Source organism: Leucoraja erinacea, chromosome 15 (genome assembly GCF_028641065.1).
Source record: "Leucoraja erinacea ecotype New England chromosome 15, Leri_hhj_1, whole genome shotgun sequence".
Classification (NCBI taxonomy): Eukaryota; Metazoa; Chordata; class Chondrichthyes; order Rajiformes; family Rajidae; genus Leucoraja; species Leucoraja erinaceus.
The window spans coordinates 16,823,525-16,845,746 of NC_073391.1; the positions used below are offsets into that span (position 1 = coordinate 16,823,525).

Consider the following 22,222-nt stretch of genomic DNA (forward strand, 5'->3'; position numbering starts at 1 on the left):
TGAGAAATTAATCTTGAGAAATGAAAGGTGGTCAACATTTTCCAGGGACATCCATAAGGTCATAAGGCCATATGTGATAGGAGTAGAATTAGGCCATTCGGCCCATCAAGTCTACTCCTCCATTCAATCATGGCTGATCTATCTTTCCCTCCTAACACCACTCTCCTGCCTTCTGCATTCTGAATCATAGTGTGAACATGGTCGCCACAACCCCTCACCAGCCGTGAACATGCACGTGTGCTTCCTTGTCTATCACACAGTCCATCAATATCAGTCTAATCAAAGCGGGTCACCTTCATGCCACTCGTTCGGTGTCCGCCCTCACTCACATGCTTGGTCCCCGCCAGATCTCGCTCAGATACTTCCTGTTTGCCGTGACTCAGCAAACCCGTATTTTCATACACCGTGGTCGTTCTTGCTCCTCGTATACGTAACATTTGGTGACGAGGATCAAAGTTAAAATGGCATCTCCGCTTTCAGCACACCCTCCATGTTGGGCTGCAGCTATGGCATGATCAACGCCTGAAACTGGGCTACAATGGAAGAATTACATCCAACTTCTACCTATTTTGACTCCAACGGCGAGTCTGGAGGAAGCAACGCAACTCAGTTGGATGTAAACACTTGGGCGAACTCAGTCGTAAATACTTTGATGCACTACACTTACAAGGTGAACCAGATTTGATCAGTGTATTTGTGGCTCGTCTTAGGGAAGCAGTCAAGAAGGATCTTACACAGCTTCAACCTAATCGCTCACCGCTGATTCAGGCAATACAGGAGCAAGTACCACCCCTCACGAAGACGTCAATGTTTGCCAATGCTGACCGACCCATGACTCACAGTGACGACCACGTCACCCTTCACAAAGGTGCCTTCACTGTGGTGAAAGTCAAGTACAGTGGTCTGACTGCAAGCACAAAAACACAGTTTGCAGGTTCTGTCAGAAGGTAGGGCACCTCAAGAAGATACGTTTTGCAAAGCAATGAGCCGGGAGAAACGACAAATTTCAATGCACAACTCCACACGAGTAGACGGCCATTACGTAGACGTGGGGACCATTTTCAAAACCCCTGGGATGAAAAGTCAGAGCCAGCCTCCGTACATGGTATGCTGACAGCGGAAATCCAGACTGGATACAGGTTCAGCCGTCACTTTAATAGGCGAGTCGTCATTATGCTGAATACCAAATTTACTGCGCCCAGACTAAATGTTCCGCAGCGACACCGGAGATAGTGTTGATGTAGTTGGAGTTTTTACCGCAGAATGTGCTCATCATGGCAACCTGCTCCACTTACCAGGCCGGCATGTGGTCAGGAGAGGTCAACAGCTGACCTTGAATTTTACAAAACCCGTCTGTACACTCAATGGTTGAAGAAGCACTGGACCCCTACAGAAAATTGGTATGGTCAAACCGGTGCAGTACTCGGTGTGGACAGCTGCGGTTGTGCCAGTCCTCAAGTCTGACAGATCCATTCGCATTTGCAATGACTGTTAGCTAACCACCAACACAGCGACGAAACATATCCCTTACAATGAATAGAAGACATATGCATCCCTCTCAGGAGGACAGCAGTTCTCAACATTAGACCTGAAACGTGCCTATAATCAAGTCACACAGGACACAGAGTCCCGGGACGTTACAACAATCAACACACACAGGGGCCTATTTCATTACAAACAACCACCATTTGGAGTGAGTTCTGCCCCTGATTTATTCCAATGCCTTATTGATAACGTAATTAAGGATATCCCTTATGTGTGTGCTTACCTTGATGACATGTTAGTAACCAGTACGTCAGAGGCACACCATCTTGAAACCTTTGCCAGGGTAATTTCTCACGTGGAGGAAGCCGGCTGTACACTAAACAGTAAAAAGTGCACGTTTCTAGCTGACACAGTCGATTAACTAGGCTTTAGAGTGGATAAGACTAGGGTCCTTCTCCAGGGCCACAAGATCAAAGCCATAAAAGAGGCCCCAAGCCCAAGCCCACAGAATGTTGCACAGGGCTAGTTACACATTACAATCAGTACATAAATCAGTTGGCTACATTGTTGAAGCCCTTGTACTGATTACTCCAGAAGGACCAGCAGTGGGTGTGGTTGAATGCTGAGCTAAGAGCATTCCAACAAATAAAAGCAGCCCACTGTTCCTCTGCAGTGTTGGTGCATTATGACCCAGAAAAACGTATAACCCCAAAACATGACACCTCGTCATATGGAGGAGGTGCCGTCCTTCTGCATCAAATACCTGCGGCACATACTGTAGAAGCCCGTGGCTTTCACATCAAGAACAATGTCTCAGGCGGAGATTCATTATTCCCCACTTGATCGAGAAGCCCTCCCTATTATGTTTGGCATCAAACGCTTTCCACTTGTACATATTTGGGCATCCTTTTGAGCTCCACACAGACCACAAGCTCGTGTTAGGCTTGATGGGAGAGACACGTGGTATCCAACAGATGTCATCACCGAGAATGCAACAATGGGCCTTATCTCCATCTGCTTACTCTTAGACAATGAAGTATATCCCCAGAAAAGAAAACATTGTTGCATATCCCCAGCAGATTACCAATTGTTGAGAATACAGTCATTGGTGTACCTCCGTTCGAGGCTGTTCACCTCTTGCAAAGCCTAGATAAAACGTCAGTCAAGAGTCACGTCATAAGGCAGTGGCCAGCCCGCGGTCCACTCTTGTCGCAGGTTAAAAGGGCTCTACAGGTTGGTTGGTCCGACAGCCCTTCACCAGAGGTTCAACCATTTCCGACACAGCAGCATGAACTGAGCCTACAGGATGGCTGTTTATTATGGGGCAGTCGAGTGGTTGTTCCTCCTCAAGGCCAGGGCGCATACTCCGTGACTTGCATGATGCCCATCCTGGTGTTGTTAGAATGAAGGCACTGGCGTGAAGCTACATGTGGTGGCCTAAAATTGATACTGATACCAAAAATATGGTACATGCTTGTCCCATTGTCAGACAACACAGTATGCATCCCCAAAGGTTCCCCTTAAACCATGGGCTTGGCCCGATTCCCTGTGGAAGCGCATTCATATTGATTATTTTGGGCTGTTCTGAGGACACATGTTTCTGATTAGTGTTGATGCCTATTTGAAGTGGATAGAGGTGCTACCTACTCAGATGTCGTATACATCGGCAAATACTGGGTCTAAATAACAATCAGTCTTTGCTACATTTGGCATTTCGGAAATGATTGTATCTGACAACAGCCTGGCTTTCACAAGTTTAGAATTCAAGGACTTTGTAGAGATAATGGTATTAGGCAGCTGACAACAGCTCCATATCACACCGCATCAAATGGACTTTGCTGAGCGACAGTGCAAACGGTGAAACGAGGCCTCATGAAACAAACACAATGTGACATGATGACGAAATTAAGTTGTTTACTTTTCCATTACCGGACTACTCCAAATTAATGTTCAAACGCCCTTTACGTACCAGATTCGAACTTCTACAGCCGATCATCAAAGAAAATATATGCAACAAACAAAAGGCCATGAAGCAGAACAATTATACCCACACCAAGCTGCCAACGTTTAGCACTGAGGCTAAAGTCGACACTCGACTCACTCACAAAGAAAGCTGGCAACGAGCCGTCATCCGGCATTGTAACAGTCAAGTGGCTGAACTAGAAGTCTTAGACGGAAGAGTGGTCAGGTGATATCTAGACCATGTACACCAGAGAACTGATGAACCACCCAAGGAAGAGACCGAAGCACCCCTGGCAGACAAAGCCATCGTTCAAACAGGTGAAACAACAGATACAACACCGTGATGAAGGACTTCCAAATCTACTGACCTCTTCAGCAGATGATCAAGCAGACATCGAGATAGAAGATGCTCCCATGCAGCGGTCCACAACGTCGACCGGGGACCAGGCCACATAACAGAATGTACAGCGGGAGTCATTTCACTGTTTTCTACAGAATGTACAGATTGATTTTTTTTTCTTTTCCTCTCCATTCCCCTCATAGGGAGGGAGGGAGGGATAGACAATAGGTGCAGGAGTAGGCCATTCGACCCATCGAACCAGCACCGCCATTCAGTGTGATCATGGCTGATCATCCCCCCTAAATCAGTATACAAGCCCCCGCTCCATTTCCCGCCTTCTCCCCCATATCTCCTTGACTACCACAAACTTTATTAGGGGATCAAAAGCCCTATCTAGCTCTCTCTTTGCTCCTATAAGTATCCAGTTATGAACCTGCCTCGCATTCTTCACGCCCTACCTGAGGCAGAGGATTACACAGACCCACAGATCCCACTTCTGTGTGAAAAAGTGCACCATTTTAATAATCTGTCTCCGTTCTAAATGGGTAACCCACATTTATCCCTAAACTGCCATGGCCATCGGGAACATATCCCTGCATTCTCATAGCATCCTCCTCACAGTTCACACTGCCACCCAGCTTTGTGCCATCTGCAAATCTGTTAATGTTACTTTGAATCCCTTCCTCTAAATCATTGATGTATATTGTAAATAGCTGCCGTCCCAGCACCGAGCCTTGCGGTACCCTACTAGTCACTGCCTGGCATTCTGAAAGGAACCAGTTAATCCCGACTGTTTGTTTCCTGTCTGCCGACCAATTTTCTATCCATGTCAGCACTCTACCCCCAATACCATGAGCCCTAATTTTGCCCACTAATCTCCTATGTGGGACCTTTTCAAATGCTTTCTGAAAGTCCAGACACACCACATCCATTGGCTCCCCCTTGTCCATTTTCCCAGTTACATCCTCAAAAAATTCCAGAAGATTAGTCAAGCATGATTTCCCCTTTGTAAATCCATGCTGACTCGGACCAATCATGTTATTGCTATCCAAATGTGCCGCTATTTCATCTTTTATGATTGACTCCAGCATCTTCTCCACCACCGATGTCAGGCTAACTGGTCTACAATTCCCTGTTTTCTCTCTCCCACCTTGCTTAAAAAGTGGGATAACATTAGCTACCCTCCAGCCCACAGGGACTGATCCTGAATCTATAGAACATTGTAAAATGATCACCAATACATCCACAATTTCTAGAGCCACTTCCTTAAATACCCTGGGATGCAGACCATCAGGCCCTGGGGATTTATCAGCCTTCAGTCCCATCAGTCTACCCTACACCATTTCCTGCCTAATGTGGATTTCCTTCAGTTCCTCCTTCACCCCAGATCCTCTGGCCACTAGTACATCAGGAAGATTGTTTGTGTCCTCCTTAGTGAAGATGGATCCAAAGTACCTGTTCAACTCATCTGCCATCTCCTTGTTCCCCATAATAAATTCACCTTTTTCAGTCTTCAAGGGTCCAACTTTGGTCTTAACTAATTGTTTCCTCTTCACATACCTAAAGAAGCTTTTGCTAAAGAAGCCTCCTTTATATTCTTGGCTAGCTTACCTTCGTACCTCATCTTTTCTCCCCATATTGTCTTTTTAGTTATCTTCTGTTGCTCTTTAAACATTATCCAATCCTCTTGCCTCCCGCTCATTTTACTACTTGGTACATCTTCTCTTTTATTTGTATACTGTCCCTGACTTCCCTTGTCAGCCACTGTCGCCCCTTACTCCCCCTGAAATCTTTCTTCCTCTTTGGAATGAACTGATCCTGCACCTTCTGTATTATTCCCAGAAATACCTGCCATTGTTGTTCCATTGTCATCCCTGCTAGGGTATCTTTCCAGTCAACTTTGGCTAACTCCTCCCTCATGGCTCCATAGTCCCCTTTGTTCAACTGTAACACTGATGAACCATATTGAGGATGTAGACACCACAACCCCTCACCAACCGTGAACGCGCACACGTGCTTGGTTGTCTATAATGCAGTCCATCAATATCAGTGTCCAAACAAAGCAGGTCACCCTTGCTCCACTCGTTCGGTGTCCGCCCTCACTCACGTGCTTGGTCCCTGTGGAATCTCGCGCCGACACTTCCTGTTTGCTGTGACATGTTTTCATACACCGAGGTTGTTCTTGCTCCGCGCATACGTAACACATTCAGTGAACATTTATTGTCAGAGGGCAGCATTGTATATCAGGGACAGGTTGGCACAGTACCTTTGTTGAATATAAGGATCTTCTCATACAAGTCAACAGTAACTTTAAGCTCAGCTGATGACTGTTTGCAAACACATCATCTGGACAAAGTGCTGGAATAACTCAACAATTTGGGCAGCATCCAAGGAAAATATGGATAGATGACATGTGTGTCGGCATTTTTCTTCAGACCCAAAGATCCTTCTTCAGGTCTCGACCCAAAATGTCACCAGTCCATGTTCTCTAGGGATACAGCCTGATATGCTGAGTTACTCCAGCATTTTGTGTCTTTCCTTGGTAAACTAGCTTCTGCAGTTCCTTGTATCTTGACGATCTGGGCTCTAGAATATAATTGGAAAATCTTCAACAGCTGCCCATTTCCCAAAAATTAGTTCCACTGCCATAGGAAGTACTCACAGTTTCTGAAACTACACTGACTACTCTTATGGGAAAAAATGGGCAATTGATCAAGGCTAAAGCTACCACTTGCTGTTTTGTGACTAATCCTCGAAAGCTTTTCAGTGTAGACATAAGGTGACGATTGTATCATCCACAGTTGTATGAATTGCCTGCATAAACTCACACGTGATGGTGCCATTTGGCTGCCGCCACCCTGTTACCATGCAATAGCACATTTCAGAAGGGAGAGGGGATACATGGAGAGAGGGCTGGGAAGGAAATCTAGCAATATTATTATTCAAAATTTCTTTTAAATGGAAAAAAAACGCGCTGTCCAGCAGAATAATAGCATACCATTCAGAAATAAACAATGACAGGAGATGAATTGCAGAAGTATTAAAATGCCTCAAATTGGGTGTGAATCAGACCATTCACATAAAAACAAAGATTAATGAAGTTCCCCACTTCTATAATTTATCTCTTACCTGTCCTTTTGCATTAAATGCAGAAAATAATTTTGCTGCACGAGGTTTGTGAAAAATAGTGGTGGCAGCATAATATTAATAAATAGTCTGAGATTGAAATGTCTGTATGCAGTGTAGGTTACAAAGGAAGAAAATAACACATCGGCAATAACATATCCAAGTTTTGAATACCAGCTTTCATCCATTTTCTAGCTCAGGATAATAGGTGTGAGGCCAAATAAATTATAAATGAAAAGATATCCTGTTGTTAGTTGATGGCTCCTTCATGTTCTAGAATAAAACAATGAGTCAGTGCCAATGATTATGGTATTTTCCGTTTGTCATTGAGCCAATAAAATGGTTTGAAGTTTCCACAAAAGGACACGGAGTACTGGGGTAACACAGCAGGTTGGGCAGCATCTCTGGAGAACAAGGATAGGTGACATATCGGGTCGGACAGATGGTTGGAACCAAGGCCGGAGATCAAAGCAGAAAGTGCCCGACAGGATTGAAGAGTTGCGAAGTGTGATGCCAGAAGAAGGAATATAGGAGGAGGGGGAGGAGAGAAAGAGCTGGGAGTCCAGTTTTACGTCACGTCCAACTTACACGCCTGTCCCACTTACACGACCTTCTCGGTGACTGCAGGCACTCGTCATAGGTTGCCGAAAACTTTCAACATGTTGAAAATTCAGCAGCGACCAGAAAGACACTACGACTCTTTGGAGAACTCTCACGACCATAGACCTCTCACGACCATACAGGCGACCCCCTGGCGACATGTCGCCGGTGACCTCTCACAACCATAGGAGATCTCTCACGACCATACAGCCTATGGGCGTGAGAGGTCTCCAATGGGCGTGAAAAGTCTCCAAAGAGTCATAGCGTCTTTCTGGTTGCTGCTGAATTTTCAACATGTTGAAAATTTTCGGCGACCTATGACGGGTGCCGGCAGTCGCCGAAGAAGGTCGCGTAAGTGGGACAGGCCCTTAAACACATAGCAATTACTGCTTAATTTCACCTCCCACCATCCCGCAGGATACATGTAGCCAGTTACTGGGTTGCCATTGGGAGAGTCACCTATCAATGATTCTAAGAGGTTCCAAGACCCAAGCATTGAATCGATGAACTCCGTGGAGGAGCTCAATGCCACCTGTGGAAGTTCCTGCTGGATTGAAGGGTTGAACAAAATGTTGACAAACGTGTGTCCTCTTCCTCACCCCTGAATTAAAGAAGTTGACCCCTTTCAAGATGATCCGGCCCAATGTGACTGTTTCCAAGTAGATCATTAGTGTTCTTATTAACTGGTATTATTCAGAGAGAAACTAAAAAAAAATGCTAGAAATACTCAGCAGTGCCAGTTGTGAGTGGGCAGAGTTAGTGGTCCAGGACACTAACCTGAAGTTAAAGACAAACACGCTTAAGATGTAGAGATAGTGAGGAGGGAAGATGTGTTAGATGGGTAGGCAGGAGGGATTGAATCACGAGGGGTCATCATTGTTGAAGGTTGACAGGGTTGTAATAAAGAAGCAAAAAGTATAACTCGAAGAGGTTTAGATTAGAGATACAGCGCGGAAACAGGCCCTTCGGCCCACCGGGTCCGCACCAACCAGCGATCCCCCCATATTTACACTATCCTACACCCACTAGGGACCATTTATTTTACATTTACAAAGCCAATTAACCTACAAACCTGTACGTCTTTGGAGTGTGGGAGGAAACCGAAGATCTCGGAGAAAACCCACGCAGATCACGGAGAGAACGTACAAACTCCATGCAGACAGCACCCATAGTCAGGATCAAACACGGGTCTCCGGCGCTGCATTCGTGTAAGGCAGCAACTCTACTGCTGCGTCACCGTGACCGCCCAAAAAAGGTGTTAGTGGGAGAAACCATATTATTATCTGAAATGAACAAATTTAATACCTATTGATGTTGTATTACCAAAATCAGCTCTGGATTTAATCAGTGGGCAATGTCCATCAATCTGTACCTAACTTGTCAGGTAGAATTATGCTCAGGCTTCAAGTCAATGAAATCATATTTCCTTTTTTGAAATACACTCAGAAAATAGCATCAAATAGCAACCATGACACTTCTTTCTTTCCAAGGTCAGTAACAGTGTATGCATTCTCTTGTCTTTAATATTGCATATTAATGTCAATTAACTGTGTGGTAGAAGTAATAAATAAATGTACAAATGTGTAAATAATTGGGAAACAATGTTAATGATATCGCGTAAATGTGAGAAAACCATGAAATGTTTTAATTAGACATTAAAATATTTGGCCAGATACTCATTGGAAACTAAAACTTGCTTTTTATTATTAAAGGTATGAATGACTTCAGCTATCTGCACACAAACTGCTTTGAAATATCTATGTACGTGGGCTGTGACAAGTTTCCTCATGAGAGCGAACTGCCAGAGCAGTGGGAAAATAATCGGGAATCCCTCCTTGTTTTCATGGAACAGGTACACAGTACTGGGAAAGTTATTCTTCATATTTTCATTTTTTTAATTAATGTCGTGAAGGCAATGATTGCTTCAGCTCTGAAAATATTTCCCATTCTAATGCAAGACAAACAAAACCATAGTATTGGGGATATTGACGGGCAGAAATATGAGTTTGATTATCACTGTACGAGTTGGAGACTGATGCTGAAAAGACTCGAGAGGTTTTGATGCACTCGCTTCATCTGTGCTGAGGCGCAAGATGCCGAAACATTCCTCTTGATGCAGTGCTTGGGATTAAGTCTGCTTGGTATCATGCTGCTTAGCCTGGTGGCAAGGTGGGTGTGGGGAAAATGGTCATAATCACACAGAGAGATGTGGATAGATTTTATTGTTGGATCGATGAAAGCCACCCATGAACTTTTAGACATATCTTGCAGTGCCAGTTCAGTTCTATCATCTGCACCACCCCAGTCAGTGCAGGGCTGACATGTAGTCCAACCAGAAGAGATTTAAAATGTCAAACATGATGCAGTTATTATCTTAGGAGACCCTGAACCAAGGCCGGATTTACAACTAGGCTTCATAGGCTGACGCCTAGGGCCTTGAAATCTAGGGGGCCCCCGGCCAAGGCAGGACACATGCCGTTCAACTCTGGGCGGGCATCCCTCTCTATCTCTCTCTCTCTCTGTCACTCTCCGTCTCCGCCCGCCATCCGTATCCGTGTCCGGGCCGCCGGGCTCCGCTCTCCACTCGCTCCTCATCCGCCGGCACGGCAGGCCGCCTTGAACATGCGCACTGCCATGGCCAACACATCCTCCCCCTGCACATGCGCACAACGATGGCCAGCACATCATTGGCCGCCCTGCACATGCGCACTGCCACGGCAACTGGTCGGCGTCAGGCACTTTCTCACTCGCTTTGAATTGTGGGAGATCTGGCTGCCATTGCTGTCCGGTCGCCGTCTCGCCGCAACCGCTGAAAACCAACGATGAATCACTCCCTGACCCTGGAGCTGGAGTAACTCCCTGGAGTAACTCTTGCTTCTGGTTTCCTGGTCCTCCAAAAATATTCTAAATGGAATTGAAACTGGAGGTGGTGGAGGGCTGAACAATAACAGCCTATTGCATTTTATCTGTTTATTTATTGTGTATATATATGGTCTATGGTATATAGACACACTGAACTTTTATCTCCTGTTCTGTATTATGTTCACATATTCTGTTGTGCTGCAGCAAGCAAGAATTTCATTGTCCTATCTGGGACATGACAATAAAACTCTCTTGACTCTTGACTTGGACTTAAGCAAAAAAGGGTTCTTGGGGAAAAAAGAGGTACCTTAAATTTACGCTCTGGTTGGGTAACTATGGTAGGGTGAAGACTATTCCATGCTTTAATTGTGCGGGGAAACTCCATGGAGCAGCCAGCAACTCTGCATAGAAGAAATTGGGTGATGTTTTGGGTAGAGACCCTTCTTTAGACTCCCTCTGGTCTTATTGTTTTTAATTTAATTTAAAGATACAACGTGGAAACAGGCCCTTCGGCCCACCGAGTCCACGCCGACCACCGATCACCCGTACACTAGTTCTATCCCACACATTAGCGGAGTAAGTCAAGAGTCAAGAGTATTTTATTCTCTCACGTCCCAGTTAAAACAATGAAATCCTTACTTGCAGCAGCACAACAGAATATATAAACATAGTACTCTGTAAGCAATGTTATAAACGAGAAAACAAAATGGTGTATATTTATATATGAATATATAACTACATAAATATGTGTCTGTGTGTGATATATATACCGACACACACACACACACAATTTCCCTCCTGGGATTAATAAAGTTCTATCGTATAGTATCGTGTGTGTAGAAAGGAACTGCAGATGCTGGCTTAAACTGAAGATAGACACAAAAAGCTGGAGTAACTCAACAGGTCAGACAGAATCTCTGGACAAAAATAAAATATTACATTTTGGGTTGAGCCTGAAATAGGTTCCTGCACACCTTTGGAATGTGGAAGGAAACAAGAGCACCCGGAGAAAACCCATGCGATCAAAGGGAAAAGGAGCAAACTCCATACAGACAGCACACATATTCAGGATCAATTCCGGGTCTCTGGCACTTTTAGGCAGCAACTTTATGGCCAATGTACAGCCCCATAGTCTTGAACTGAATTAAAACATACAGTAGCTGTAAAGGGGGACATAGCGTCACTTGGAGATTTAAGACTGAAAATGGATATTTTCATTTTTTTAGTAACCAAAGTCATCAACGTATAATTTTTTGTGTGTTGGAAAACAAAATATAGTGGCACAGCTGGTAGACGTGCTGCCTCATACGCCAGGGATCTGTGTTCAATCCTGTCTGTCTGTGTTGAATTTGCACATTCTCCCTGCACGCGTGTGGGTTTCCTCCCGCATGCCAAAGACGCATTGGCTTTGTAGGTTAACTTGTCTCTGTAAAATTGCCCCTTATGTGCAGGGAGTGGGTGAGGAAAGTGGCATAACAGAACTTGTGTGAATGGGTAGACAAAAATGCTGGAGAAACTCGGCAGGTGAGGCAGCATCTATGGAGCGAAGGAAATAGGCGACATTTCGGATTGAGACCCTTCTTCAGACTGATGTGAGGGTGGGGGGGACGGGAAGAAGAAAGGAAGAGGCGGAGACAGTAGGCTGTGGGAGAGCTGGGAATGGGAGGGGAAGGAGGAAGAAAGCAAGGACTACCTGAAATTAGAGAAGCCAATGTTCATACCGCTGGGCTGTAAACTACCTAAGCAAATATGAGGTGCTGCTCCTCCAATATGCGGTGGGCCTCACTCTGGCCATGGAGGAGGCCCAGGACAGAAAGGTCGGATTCGGAATGGGAGGGGTAGTTGAAGTGTTGAGCCACCAGGAGATCAGGTTGGTTATTGCGAACTGAGTGGAGGTTTTATAGGTTGATCAATCCAATAATCCAACCACATTTTTGTTTGGAAGTGGAAAGAAATAATAGAAATCGCATTCATTGCAATGTGTAAAAAGAGTTGAGATACTGTATTATAATTTTGCTGCATGTCATTGTGGTATATATCATGTCTTGATTGGTGAATATGTTTAGTTTGTGACTTTATTTGAAGCAGAAATAATATGTGAATGCTTCATTGAGCATAATTCCGACTGGTAACTCGCACTTCATCCGAGCACATTATCGCACGCCGTCTTAAATGACCACCTAAATTGTCATTTGGCAACTTAAAAAGCTGCCAAGGTTGCCCGGCTGACAACGGAAAAAAAAATTAAGTGAGAGCCCTGCAAGGTGTATAATATTTTTGACACTGTCATAGGCCTTTCTTACATATGCTGTCACAACGCACTGTAGTCTCTAAATAACCCGTCAATAATTTTCCTCGCCCTCCATTTCAGAATAATAATGTTTAAGCCGATAACTCGACACTAGCACTGGCAATAAATAAATAAATAAATAGCGCGGCTTGCCAGCCCCTTATCTCATTGGCCATGCTCGGCTGCAAATCGGTGTCAATCTGGTGAACCATCTTCCTCTAGTCGTGGGGGTGGGGGATTGGGAGGGACCTCACAAGTGGAACAGCCTAGGGCCTCTCTTCATCTAAATCCGGCCCTGCCCTGAACGCATGAAATTGTTGGTACCTTTGGGCACTCTGCGACGGATCCCTTTCAAAATGGTGGTAGCGACATCATAAAATGGATGGAAAAGTTATGTAAATTATCTCAATTTCAAAATCATCAACTGCCCCATTAACACCTGTAAAGATAAATTCAAAGTACTCATTGTCAAAGTAAACAAATCGGGGTTGTGTAGCATTTGCTGCAAAATATCTATTTAAACTAAAGATGAAAAGGCTAAAACAATATTTAAAGATTTCACTATTTTTTCTTCAAAATCTAAGGCCATGTTTTCACTCTGATTAAGTCATTGAGTTTTCTAAGATCTGTTCATGGTAAAGGTAAGTCAGTCATGATCTTGTTCGAGGCATGACATGTGCCCTGCCAGGAAATTATGTCAAGTTTTAAGTTATTTTCAGTCTTTCACTGTTGTTCAGGGATGTGACGACACTGTTGGCTGGAAATACATCACTTTGTTGAGGAGACTGTAGTACACAGTAACTATTGGCAAAACATCTATCTTGGTGTAAGCACAGACACGGTTTCTGGGATGAGTCACCACCTCATCTGCTGCATTTGACACACGTTTTAACAGTTCTGCTTTCTACAGTACGCTCAGTGCCCTCTCGCTGAATAATTAACTTTCCCTTCATTCTTCTATTTAGGGCCCAGTTACATCAAAAGATGATGTAAAGCAGCTACAGTGGAAACTATAATGGGTTCTGCTGCTCATTATCACATATAGTCAGAGATGGTTCGTGACAATGGAATAATAATTAAAGAATTGTCAAACCATTTCAGCACTAAAAGTGACCATTCAACCCATCGAATTGTGCTGGTGCTCTGTAAGAGAAATCTAACCAGCTGCATTTACCAGCTTGGTTACCAGAGCCTACCATTTTCTTCTCCTTCAAGTATCTGCCCAGTATTCTCTTCAAACTGAGGATTGAATCTTCTATCCCGGCCATTCAGGCATTTCAGCTATACAGCATAAAAACTGGCCTCCATCCCAAATCGCCAGTGCCGACCAGAGTGCTTAACTGAGATTTAAGTTCAGGTTGAGTGTTATGAGATAAATGAAACTTTCACTACTCGTAATTAACTTAACTTTATTTAAGCTTTAAGCAACTTATTTCTGCAATACACAAACTCAGAAACGTCTGGCAAACATGGCTGATTCCGCAGGTTTTTCTCGCCCGAAATACTTCGCACTTGCGCACACTCCGGAAATGTCCTGCGCATGCGCACACTCTAGAAATGTCCTGCGCATGCGCACACTCCAGAAGAGCTCCGCACATGCGCACATGCGCCCACTTCATTCTCCCCTCCTATTTATGTTGAGATGGTCATGAGGTTTAATACGTCTTGATGACCGTCGCAGCACTGGAGCCTCAGGAGATACCAGTGTTTCAATAGCTAGGGGTAGATATATTGCTTGGTCATCAACTTCACTCATATTGTTATTTAGATTTTCAATTTTAGAATTTCTTGTAGAAGTTTCCATAGAGGATGCTGGAAGTGTTGGAGGAAGTACTTCCCGATTAGTGTTATCAAGAAGTGACAGAGCTGACGGAGGAAGTTCTCGATTAGTGTTATCAGGAAGTGATGGAGCTGATGGAGAAGATCCACATGGTGCAAGGTCACCAAGTGAGACAGTTGACTGACGTCCATCCCGATACTTGATAGTTGCATAAGAAGGGTTGACATCAGTCAGTTCAACTTCAACAAAGGGTTCATTCTTATTTAATCAGACATAACGACGAAGCAACACAGGCCCAGGGCTCGTCAACCATGATGGCAGAGAAGTACCACTAGAAGAACAACGTTTGAAGTTAAAGAACCGCTCGTGTGGAGTAGTATTGGTAGCAGTTGACAGTAGAGATCTGATGGAGTGTAATGCATCTGGTAGAACACATTCCCACTGCTGATCTGGTATATCATTTGACTTTAAAGCCAGTTTCACTGCTTTCCAAATGATTCCGTTATACCTCTCAACCTGACCATTTCCAATAGGATGATATGGTGTTGTTTTACTTGTTGCAATTCCTCTCTTAGAAAGGTAGTCCTTTAAATCTTTTGACATGAATGAGGTGCCCCTATCAGAATGTATGTAACTTGGAAATCCACAGAATGAAAACAGTTGATCTAAACATTTGATAACCATCGCAGCTGAAATATTTGGACAAGGAAAGGCAAATGGAAACCTCGAATATTCGTCAACTAAGGTAAGTATATAAAAATTTCGCGAGGAGGATGGTAAAGGCCCTTTGAAGTCAATACTCAAACGTTCCATAGGTTGAGTAGCTTTGATCAATCTTCCTTCTTCAGGACGGAAGAACCTTGGTTTTAATTCAGCACAGATTCTACATGAAGCACATGTCATCTTCACATCTTCTGTAGAGAAAGGTAAGTTTTTGGAATGAACATAGTGTAACAAACGAGTGACTCCAGGATGACACAGTCCATTGTGAAGATCAGTGAGTGCAGAAGAATGAACAGAGGCACTAAATGCTCGTGTTAATGTGTCTGGAGCAACATTATCCCACTTATGCGCCCACTTCATTGAGTATTGTTTGACATACAGTGAAAAGCTTTTTTTTTTTGCATGCTTTCTCAACAGATCCGATATACCATACTTAGATACAATCGGTTCAAACTCAAGCACAATAGATAGAACATAGGGAAAGTTACCAAGTGCAGAATATAGCTCTCAAGATTGTAGTGCATTGTACTGCATCAGTTCCTTAGACACAGTCCAATGCCCTTAATGGGGTAGAAGGACTGTTCAGAAGCCTGATAACAGAGCAAAGAAATACAGCATTGAAGCAGGCCTTTCAGCCCATTAATTCCATGCTGGCTATGATCACCCATGCTCTTGTTCTATGTCCTATACACTAGGGGCAATTTACAGAAGCCAATTAACCTGCTAACCTGCATGTCTTTGATGTGGGAGGAAAGAACCCACATGGTCACAGACAACACCCATTGTCAGGATCGTACCCGGGTCTCTGACGCTGTGAGACAGCAACTCTACTGCTCTGCAACTGTGCCACGGGGGAAGAAGCTGCTCCTGAATCTGGTGGTGCATACTTTCAAGCTTCTGTATCTTCTGTGGAGAGGAGCAGGGAGATGAAGGAATGACCTGTGTGGGACAGGTCATTGATTATGTCGGCTGCTTTTCCAGGGCAGCGTGAAGTATAGATGGAGTCAATGGTCCGTGTGATGGAACTTGGCTACATCCACAACTCTCTGCAATTCCTTGTGGTCTTGGCCAGAGTAATTCCCAAGCCAAGCTGTGAAGCAACCCGACACCTTGATAGATGAAGGCAAGCCTGCCAAAAATCTGCTTCACCATCCTCTATACCTGTGTCACTTTCAAGGAACTTTGTGTCTGTACCCTGAGTCTGACAGTTCTACTTCATTCCCCAGGGAACCTCCATTTCATATGCAAGTCCTGCCTTGGTTTGTCTTACCAAATGCAACACCTCATATTTATCTGAATTATACTTCATCTGTCAAAGGGAAGTTTTCATTGAGGTCCATAAAATTATGAGGCACCTCAACAGGATGCAAAAGTAGGACATCATTTCTTCAGATGCAAGACTAATAATTGGGAATATAGATATAAATGAAATGGTGAAAGAACAAGAGAGGGGATTTGAAGAATCGCAGAGCTCTGCTCTATCACCCTCTGTGTCCATTTTCAGGAACTATCCATAATAACTAGTGGGGTACCGCAAGGCTCAGTACTGGGACCCCAGCTATTTACAATATATATTAATGATCTGGATGAGGGAATTGAAGACAATATCTCCAAGTTTGCAGATGACACTAAGCTGGGAGGCAGTGTTAGCTGTGAGGAGGATGCTAGGAGACTGCAGGGTGACTTGGATAGGCTGGGTGAGTGGGCAAATGTTTGGCAGATGCAGTATAATGTGGATAAATGTGAGGTTATCCATTTTGGTGGCAAAAACGGGAAAGCAGACTATTATCTAAATGGTGGCCGATTGGGAAAGGGGGAGATGCAGCGAGACCTGGGTGTCATGGTACACCAGTCATTGAAGGTAGGCATGCAGGTGCAGCAGGCAGTAAAGAAAGCGAATGGTATGTTAGCTTTCATTGCAAAAGGATTTGAGTATAGGAGCAGAGAGATTCTACTGCAGTTGTACAGGGTCTTGGTGAGACCACACCTGGAGTATTGCGTACAGTTTTGGTCTCCAAATCTGAGGAAGGACATTATTGCCATAGAGGGAGTGCAGAGACGGTTCACCAGACTGATTCCTGGGATGTCAGGACTGTCTTATGAAGAAAGACTGGATAGACTTGGTTTATACTCTCTAGAATTTAGAAGATTGAGAGGGGATCTTATAGAAACTTACAAAATTCTTAAGGGGTTGGACAGGCTAGATGCAGGAAGATTGTTCCCGATGTTAGGGAAGTCCAGGACAAGGGGTCACAGCTTAAGGATAAAGGGGAAATCCTTTAAAACCGAGATGAGAAGAACTTTTTTCACACAGAGAGTGGTGAATCTCTGGAACTCTCTGCCACAGAGGGTAGTTTGAGGCCAGTTCATTGGCTATATTTAAGAGGGAGTTAGATGTGGCCCTTGTGGCTAAGGGGATCAGGGGGGGTATGGAGAGAAGGCAGGTACGGGATACTGAGTTGGATGATCAGCCATGATCATATTGAATGGCGGTGCAGGCTCGAAGGGCCGAATGGGCTACTCCTGCACCTAATTTCTATGTTTCTATGTTTCTAACCTTCGATACCTTTTAAGAAGTTATACCATTTAAATTAAGTAATGCCATTTAAAACATTTTTTAATACATTTTATAACTAACTGCAATTGTAATAAATTATTCTCGTTAATCACCTTGCATTTATTTACAAGATTAAACCACACACCATTCCAACTGTATTGATATGAGGTATTGAGAAACTAATTCTACGTGACATCTTACCATTAGTACCTTATTATAAACATAGATACTAAACTCAATAACGGGTTAAAAATCTTGCAACCAATTTGTGTATAAAGAATGTTTTCCTCCATAATTCTGATACCTACATTCACTTAAATCTATAAGTAATGAAAATTTATTTCATAGCACAAACAATTTCATTGACAACATTAAAAAATTGGAAATGTCTAAAGCTGTAAAGAAGAGAAATGGATCTGCCGTGAAGTATTTCTCCATTTTCAATATTCTCGTGAGTAAATAGGAAAATATTGAAACTTTCATTTGTTTTTATTTTCATGGGGTCCTAAGCAATTCGAAAGTAATTTTCAAAGAAAAGTGGATTTGTGATAATAGCACATTCAAAGGGAATGACCATAAAAAAAAAACACATGGCATTTCCCATATACACTGTTCAAAGATGCAAAATTACAATGATGAGTAATCCCTTGCAATTCCTTCAGGACATTTTTTTCCTCAAGGTAAAATTATAGCTATTACCTTGTCTTCCACTCTTTGGCCCTCCATATAAATCAGTGCATTTATATGCAGTGAAGGTGCTGACCCATATCTCATAATATTATGGTGCTGTGGCAATACATTAACTAGAAATGACTTATACCAGTGCATTTCATTTGGATTTACCGAGGTATTAATAGGCACGTGAAAATACTTTGCTGTATATTAATAGGATGAGCAACATTTCTGAGTTTTGAAATTTGGATACCAGTCTAAGATTAGTCTACATTTTGGGGTGAAAACCTTGCTGTAGTATTTCCAAAAATAAGGTACATTTTGTATATACCAAGTTTGAAGCTAGATGATATAAAATGGCTGTATATATTTCTCCTAGTTATTCACTTGGGGGGGGAAAGATAACCCACAGAAATTCAAAATCCTAACCCTGTTGTTGGGTGTTGGAAGTATAGTGTATCTGAATTGAATGAGGAGCACCATTCTGTAGGGGATGCAATTCCTTCAGGACATTTGTGCATTTCTGTAAATCGGGTGCCAATTTTCCTACATACACTGCCTCTGCTCTGAGAGTGCAGATGCATGGAATTAGCTCAGATGTGTCCTCAGCAATGTGAAAGATGAATTTACCAGGATTAATTCAAGGTCTCACTTGCCGCGCCACTTCCACTTCATCTGCCAGCGGACAGGAAATTGATGATTCGTGCACCATTCATGCAGAGGGTCACAAGTTCGAATCCTACTATGGCAGCTGAGGAATTTAAATTAATTAAGATGGCGGACTGCGGGGGTGATGCGCCGTTGTGTATGGCCGCTCCTCCTGCAGTCCGTCCTTTCACCCTTATTTATTTTTATTTTTAGTCCTGTTGGAGGTCTTCTTTTATGTGGTGGGTGGGGGAGGGGAAGGGGGAAATTATTTTTAACCCCAGTCCTACCTGGTCGGAGATGCGGTTTTTCTCCGAACCGCATCTTCGTCCTCTCTGTGCGGCCTACGAACGAACTGGAGCAGCGCTGGAGCGGCGTTTCCTGCGGGGACTGCAGCTTCGACGGCGGTGTAGATGCTGGGACACCTACAAGGAGCGGGCGATGCCTTGCCGGGTCGCCTTGCGGTAAGCTCCGGGGCACTGTGACCGTCGACAGCACCGCGGAGCCTGGGATCCGAGATCGCCAGAGTCGGAGGTTCGGCCGGCGCGGCCTGTGAACTTTGGTCGTTGCAGTCTTCGCGTCGGGAAGCGGCCGCTTCAGTCCAGGCCGCTGATGGATGTTCACCGACGCCGATGGTCCAGCTTCGCGGCAGGAGGGCCTGAAGACACCGGGCTGGCTGAGGAGGCCAGATATAGGCCCCGACCTCGGGTGGACTATGAGGGGGAGAACTGGTTATTTTTGGTGCCTTCCCTCACAGTGAATTCTGCTGTGGGGGGACGTTTCATGTTGATTTCTATAGTGTACTGTTTCTGTGTCTTTTTTCTTATTCTCTTTTTTCTCTTTTTTTGATTTGTATGGATTTATTGCATTGATCTGTTCAATTAATTTAATCAATCTTTGTAAAGCACTTTGGTTCAAATACTGGTTTTGTTGAAAAGTGCTATATAAATAAATATTATTATTATTATTATAAAAAAATCAAATTAATCTGGACATTGGGTTTTCTTTCACGCCAACTTTCCCCCTTATATCTTGAATGTTTCTAAAGAAGAAGTCATTTTGTTCAGCGCTCATATCAAATCAGGATATATATCCCCTGGTCTGCACTTGTCTGCATCTGGTTATATTTCATTTTCACCCATCACCAATGTATATACTACCTGAAGGTATAACCTCAAGAAATTTGTACTTGTACTGTGGAAAGTCTATTGTAAAATGTACTTATTGTACGTGATTAACACCCACTCCCACTACCTGGTTCTGAGCTGGACCAAGACTGAGCAATGCACATTTGTAGCTTTTCATATAAAAATCGACCATTTAACTATATTAGTGTTGGCAATTGTAGCAATTTGATGTGGGCTACAATGATAAAGATACTTATTCCCCTATCATGGTGTGCAAAATGTTCTGTTCCACAACAAAGTACATTTAAGACTTCCTGAAGTTGTAATATAGTATAAATTAACACTTTGGCACCTAGTTAGTAATAACATCTGTAAAATACACAAATGAACTATTTAGATTTTTAGATTTATCTGTTTCAGTATTGGTATTATATCTATACCAGGTCCATCGTGGTGTCAAAGGTTTAGTGCAAGATAAACAAGGGAGAGGCATTCCAAATGCTGTCATATCAGTTGAAGGCATTAATCATGATGTTACAACAGGTAAGAAAATATATTTCTTCTTTAAGCACGTGCCCAAGTACGCACAAAATTCCATAAATGTATGCAAGAAATATTGAGTAGGATTCTCTGCTTTGCAATGAGATGACAGCAGAGATTTCATATCATTTCAAACACCATGAGAGGTAATTAGTTGTTAGTAAGAATGGTCAACTATTCAAATCAATACTTTTCCAAAGTATCCCTCCCACACAGTGATTTGTTGCTTAGCGCCACTGTCCCACTGAGGAAACCTGAACGGAAACCTCTGGAGACTTTGCGCCCCACCCAAGGTTTCCTTGCGGTTCCCGGAGGTTCCAGGAGGTTTTTTGTCAGTCTCCCTACCTGCTTCCACTACCTGCAACCTCCGGCAACCACCTGCAACCTCCGGGAACCGCACGGAAACCTTGGGTGGGGCGCAAAGTCTCCAGAGGTTTCCGTTCAGGTTTCCTAAGTGGGGCAGATATTTTAGTATCAAGGCCGCAATGAGATGACTTTACAGGGAAAGGCTGTCAGATGTTCAGCTGGCAGTTTCGGTTGAGAAAGCCACAAAGGTTTTCCTGGTAAATCCCAATTTAAAGACCAATGTATTTTATTGATGGCGTAGAACACTGTTTTACATTGACATGAAGTTTCTGCATCTTAACAACTAGCCCCACCTGGACACCCTGTACCTTCCTTTGTGCCACCTATCCCTCTGAGAAGGGGAGAATTACATTTCATCTTAATGTTTTTCAGTAGCATTGACTTTCTAAGGGAATAATCTGAAATTACAAGAAACTGAAATCTTGAAACTGAAATTAAAACCTTCTGCAATAATGTAATATATTTCAAAGCAAATTAAAGTATTTTCCTTATTAACATACAGTAAGTAAGAAATATAAGATTAAATAAATGATAGGGAGAAAATCAGATCACGTAAAATTTCCTCACATGATTATGATAAACTGTTACGAAATATGATCTAAATATAAAGATTAAGTTAATTGTTCAATTAAGTTATTTTTTGTGTATATTTGAAATCTAGTTAATTGACATCGTATTGCTTCTATATATATCAGATTTCAAATCGAATTCACAAGTATTGCTTTATGTTTATTTATTGATATTTAAAACCATGATAATTAGCATGCATTGTTTCAAGTTATGATTAAACTCTATAGAAAATAAACCCAGAAATCCACATCCTTAATTTACAAACTGAATTTGCCAAATAAAAGCTGAAGCAAAATACAGTCCCAACATGCAGAGTTGCTGCCTTACAGCGCTGGCAGCGCCGGAGACCCAGTTTCGATCCCGACTACGGGTGCTGTCTGTATGGAGATTGTATGTCCTCCCCGTGACCGCATTGGTTTTCTCCGAGATCTTCGGTTTCCTCCCACACTCTAAAGACATACAGGTTTGTAGGTGAATTGGCTTGATATGTGTACATTGTCCCTAGGGTGTGTAGGTAATATGGTGTTAATGTGCGGGGATCGCTGGTCGGTGCGGACTCAGTGGGCCAAAGGGCCTG

At 43.3% G+C, this 22,222-nt stretch overlaps 1 protein-coding gene across 1 annotated transcript in view; it reads left to right on the forward strand.

The window, feature by feature from the left end:
- The window catches only part of cpxm2 (carboxypeptidase X (M14 family), member 2), a 162,359-nt gene that overhangs the window by 131,036 nt on the left and 9,101 nt on the right, over window positions 1-22,222 (forward strand). Inside the window, exons 12-13 of the mRNA XM_055646765.1 lie at window positions 9,226-9,365; window positions 20,613-20,712. Coding sequence (XP_055502740.1) covers window positions 9,226-9,365; window positions 20,613-20,712 — 240 coding nt within the window. The remainder of the gene's footprint in view (window positions 1-9,225; window positions 9,366-20,612; window positions 20,713-22,222) is intronic.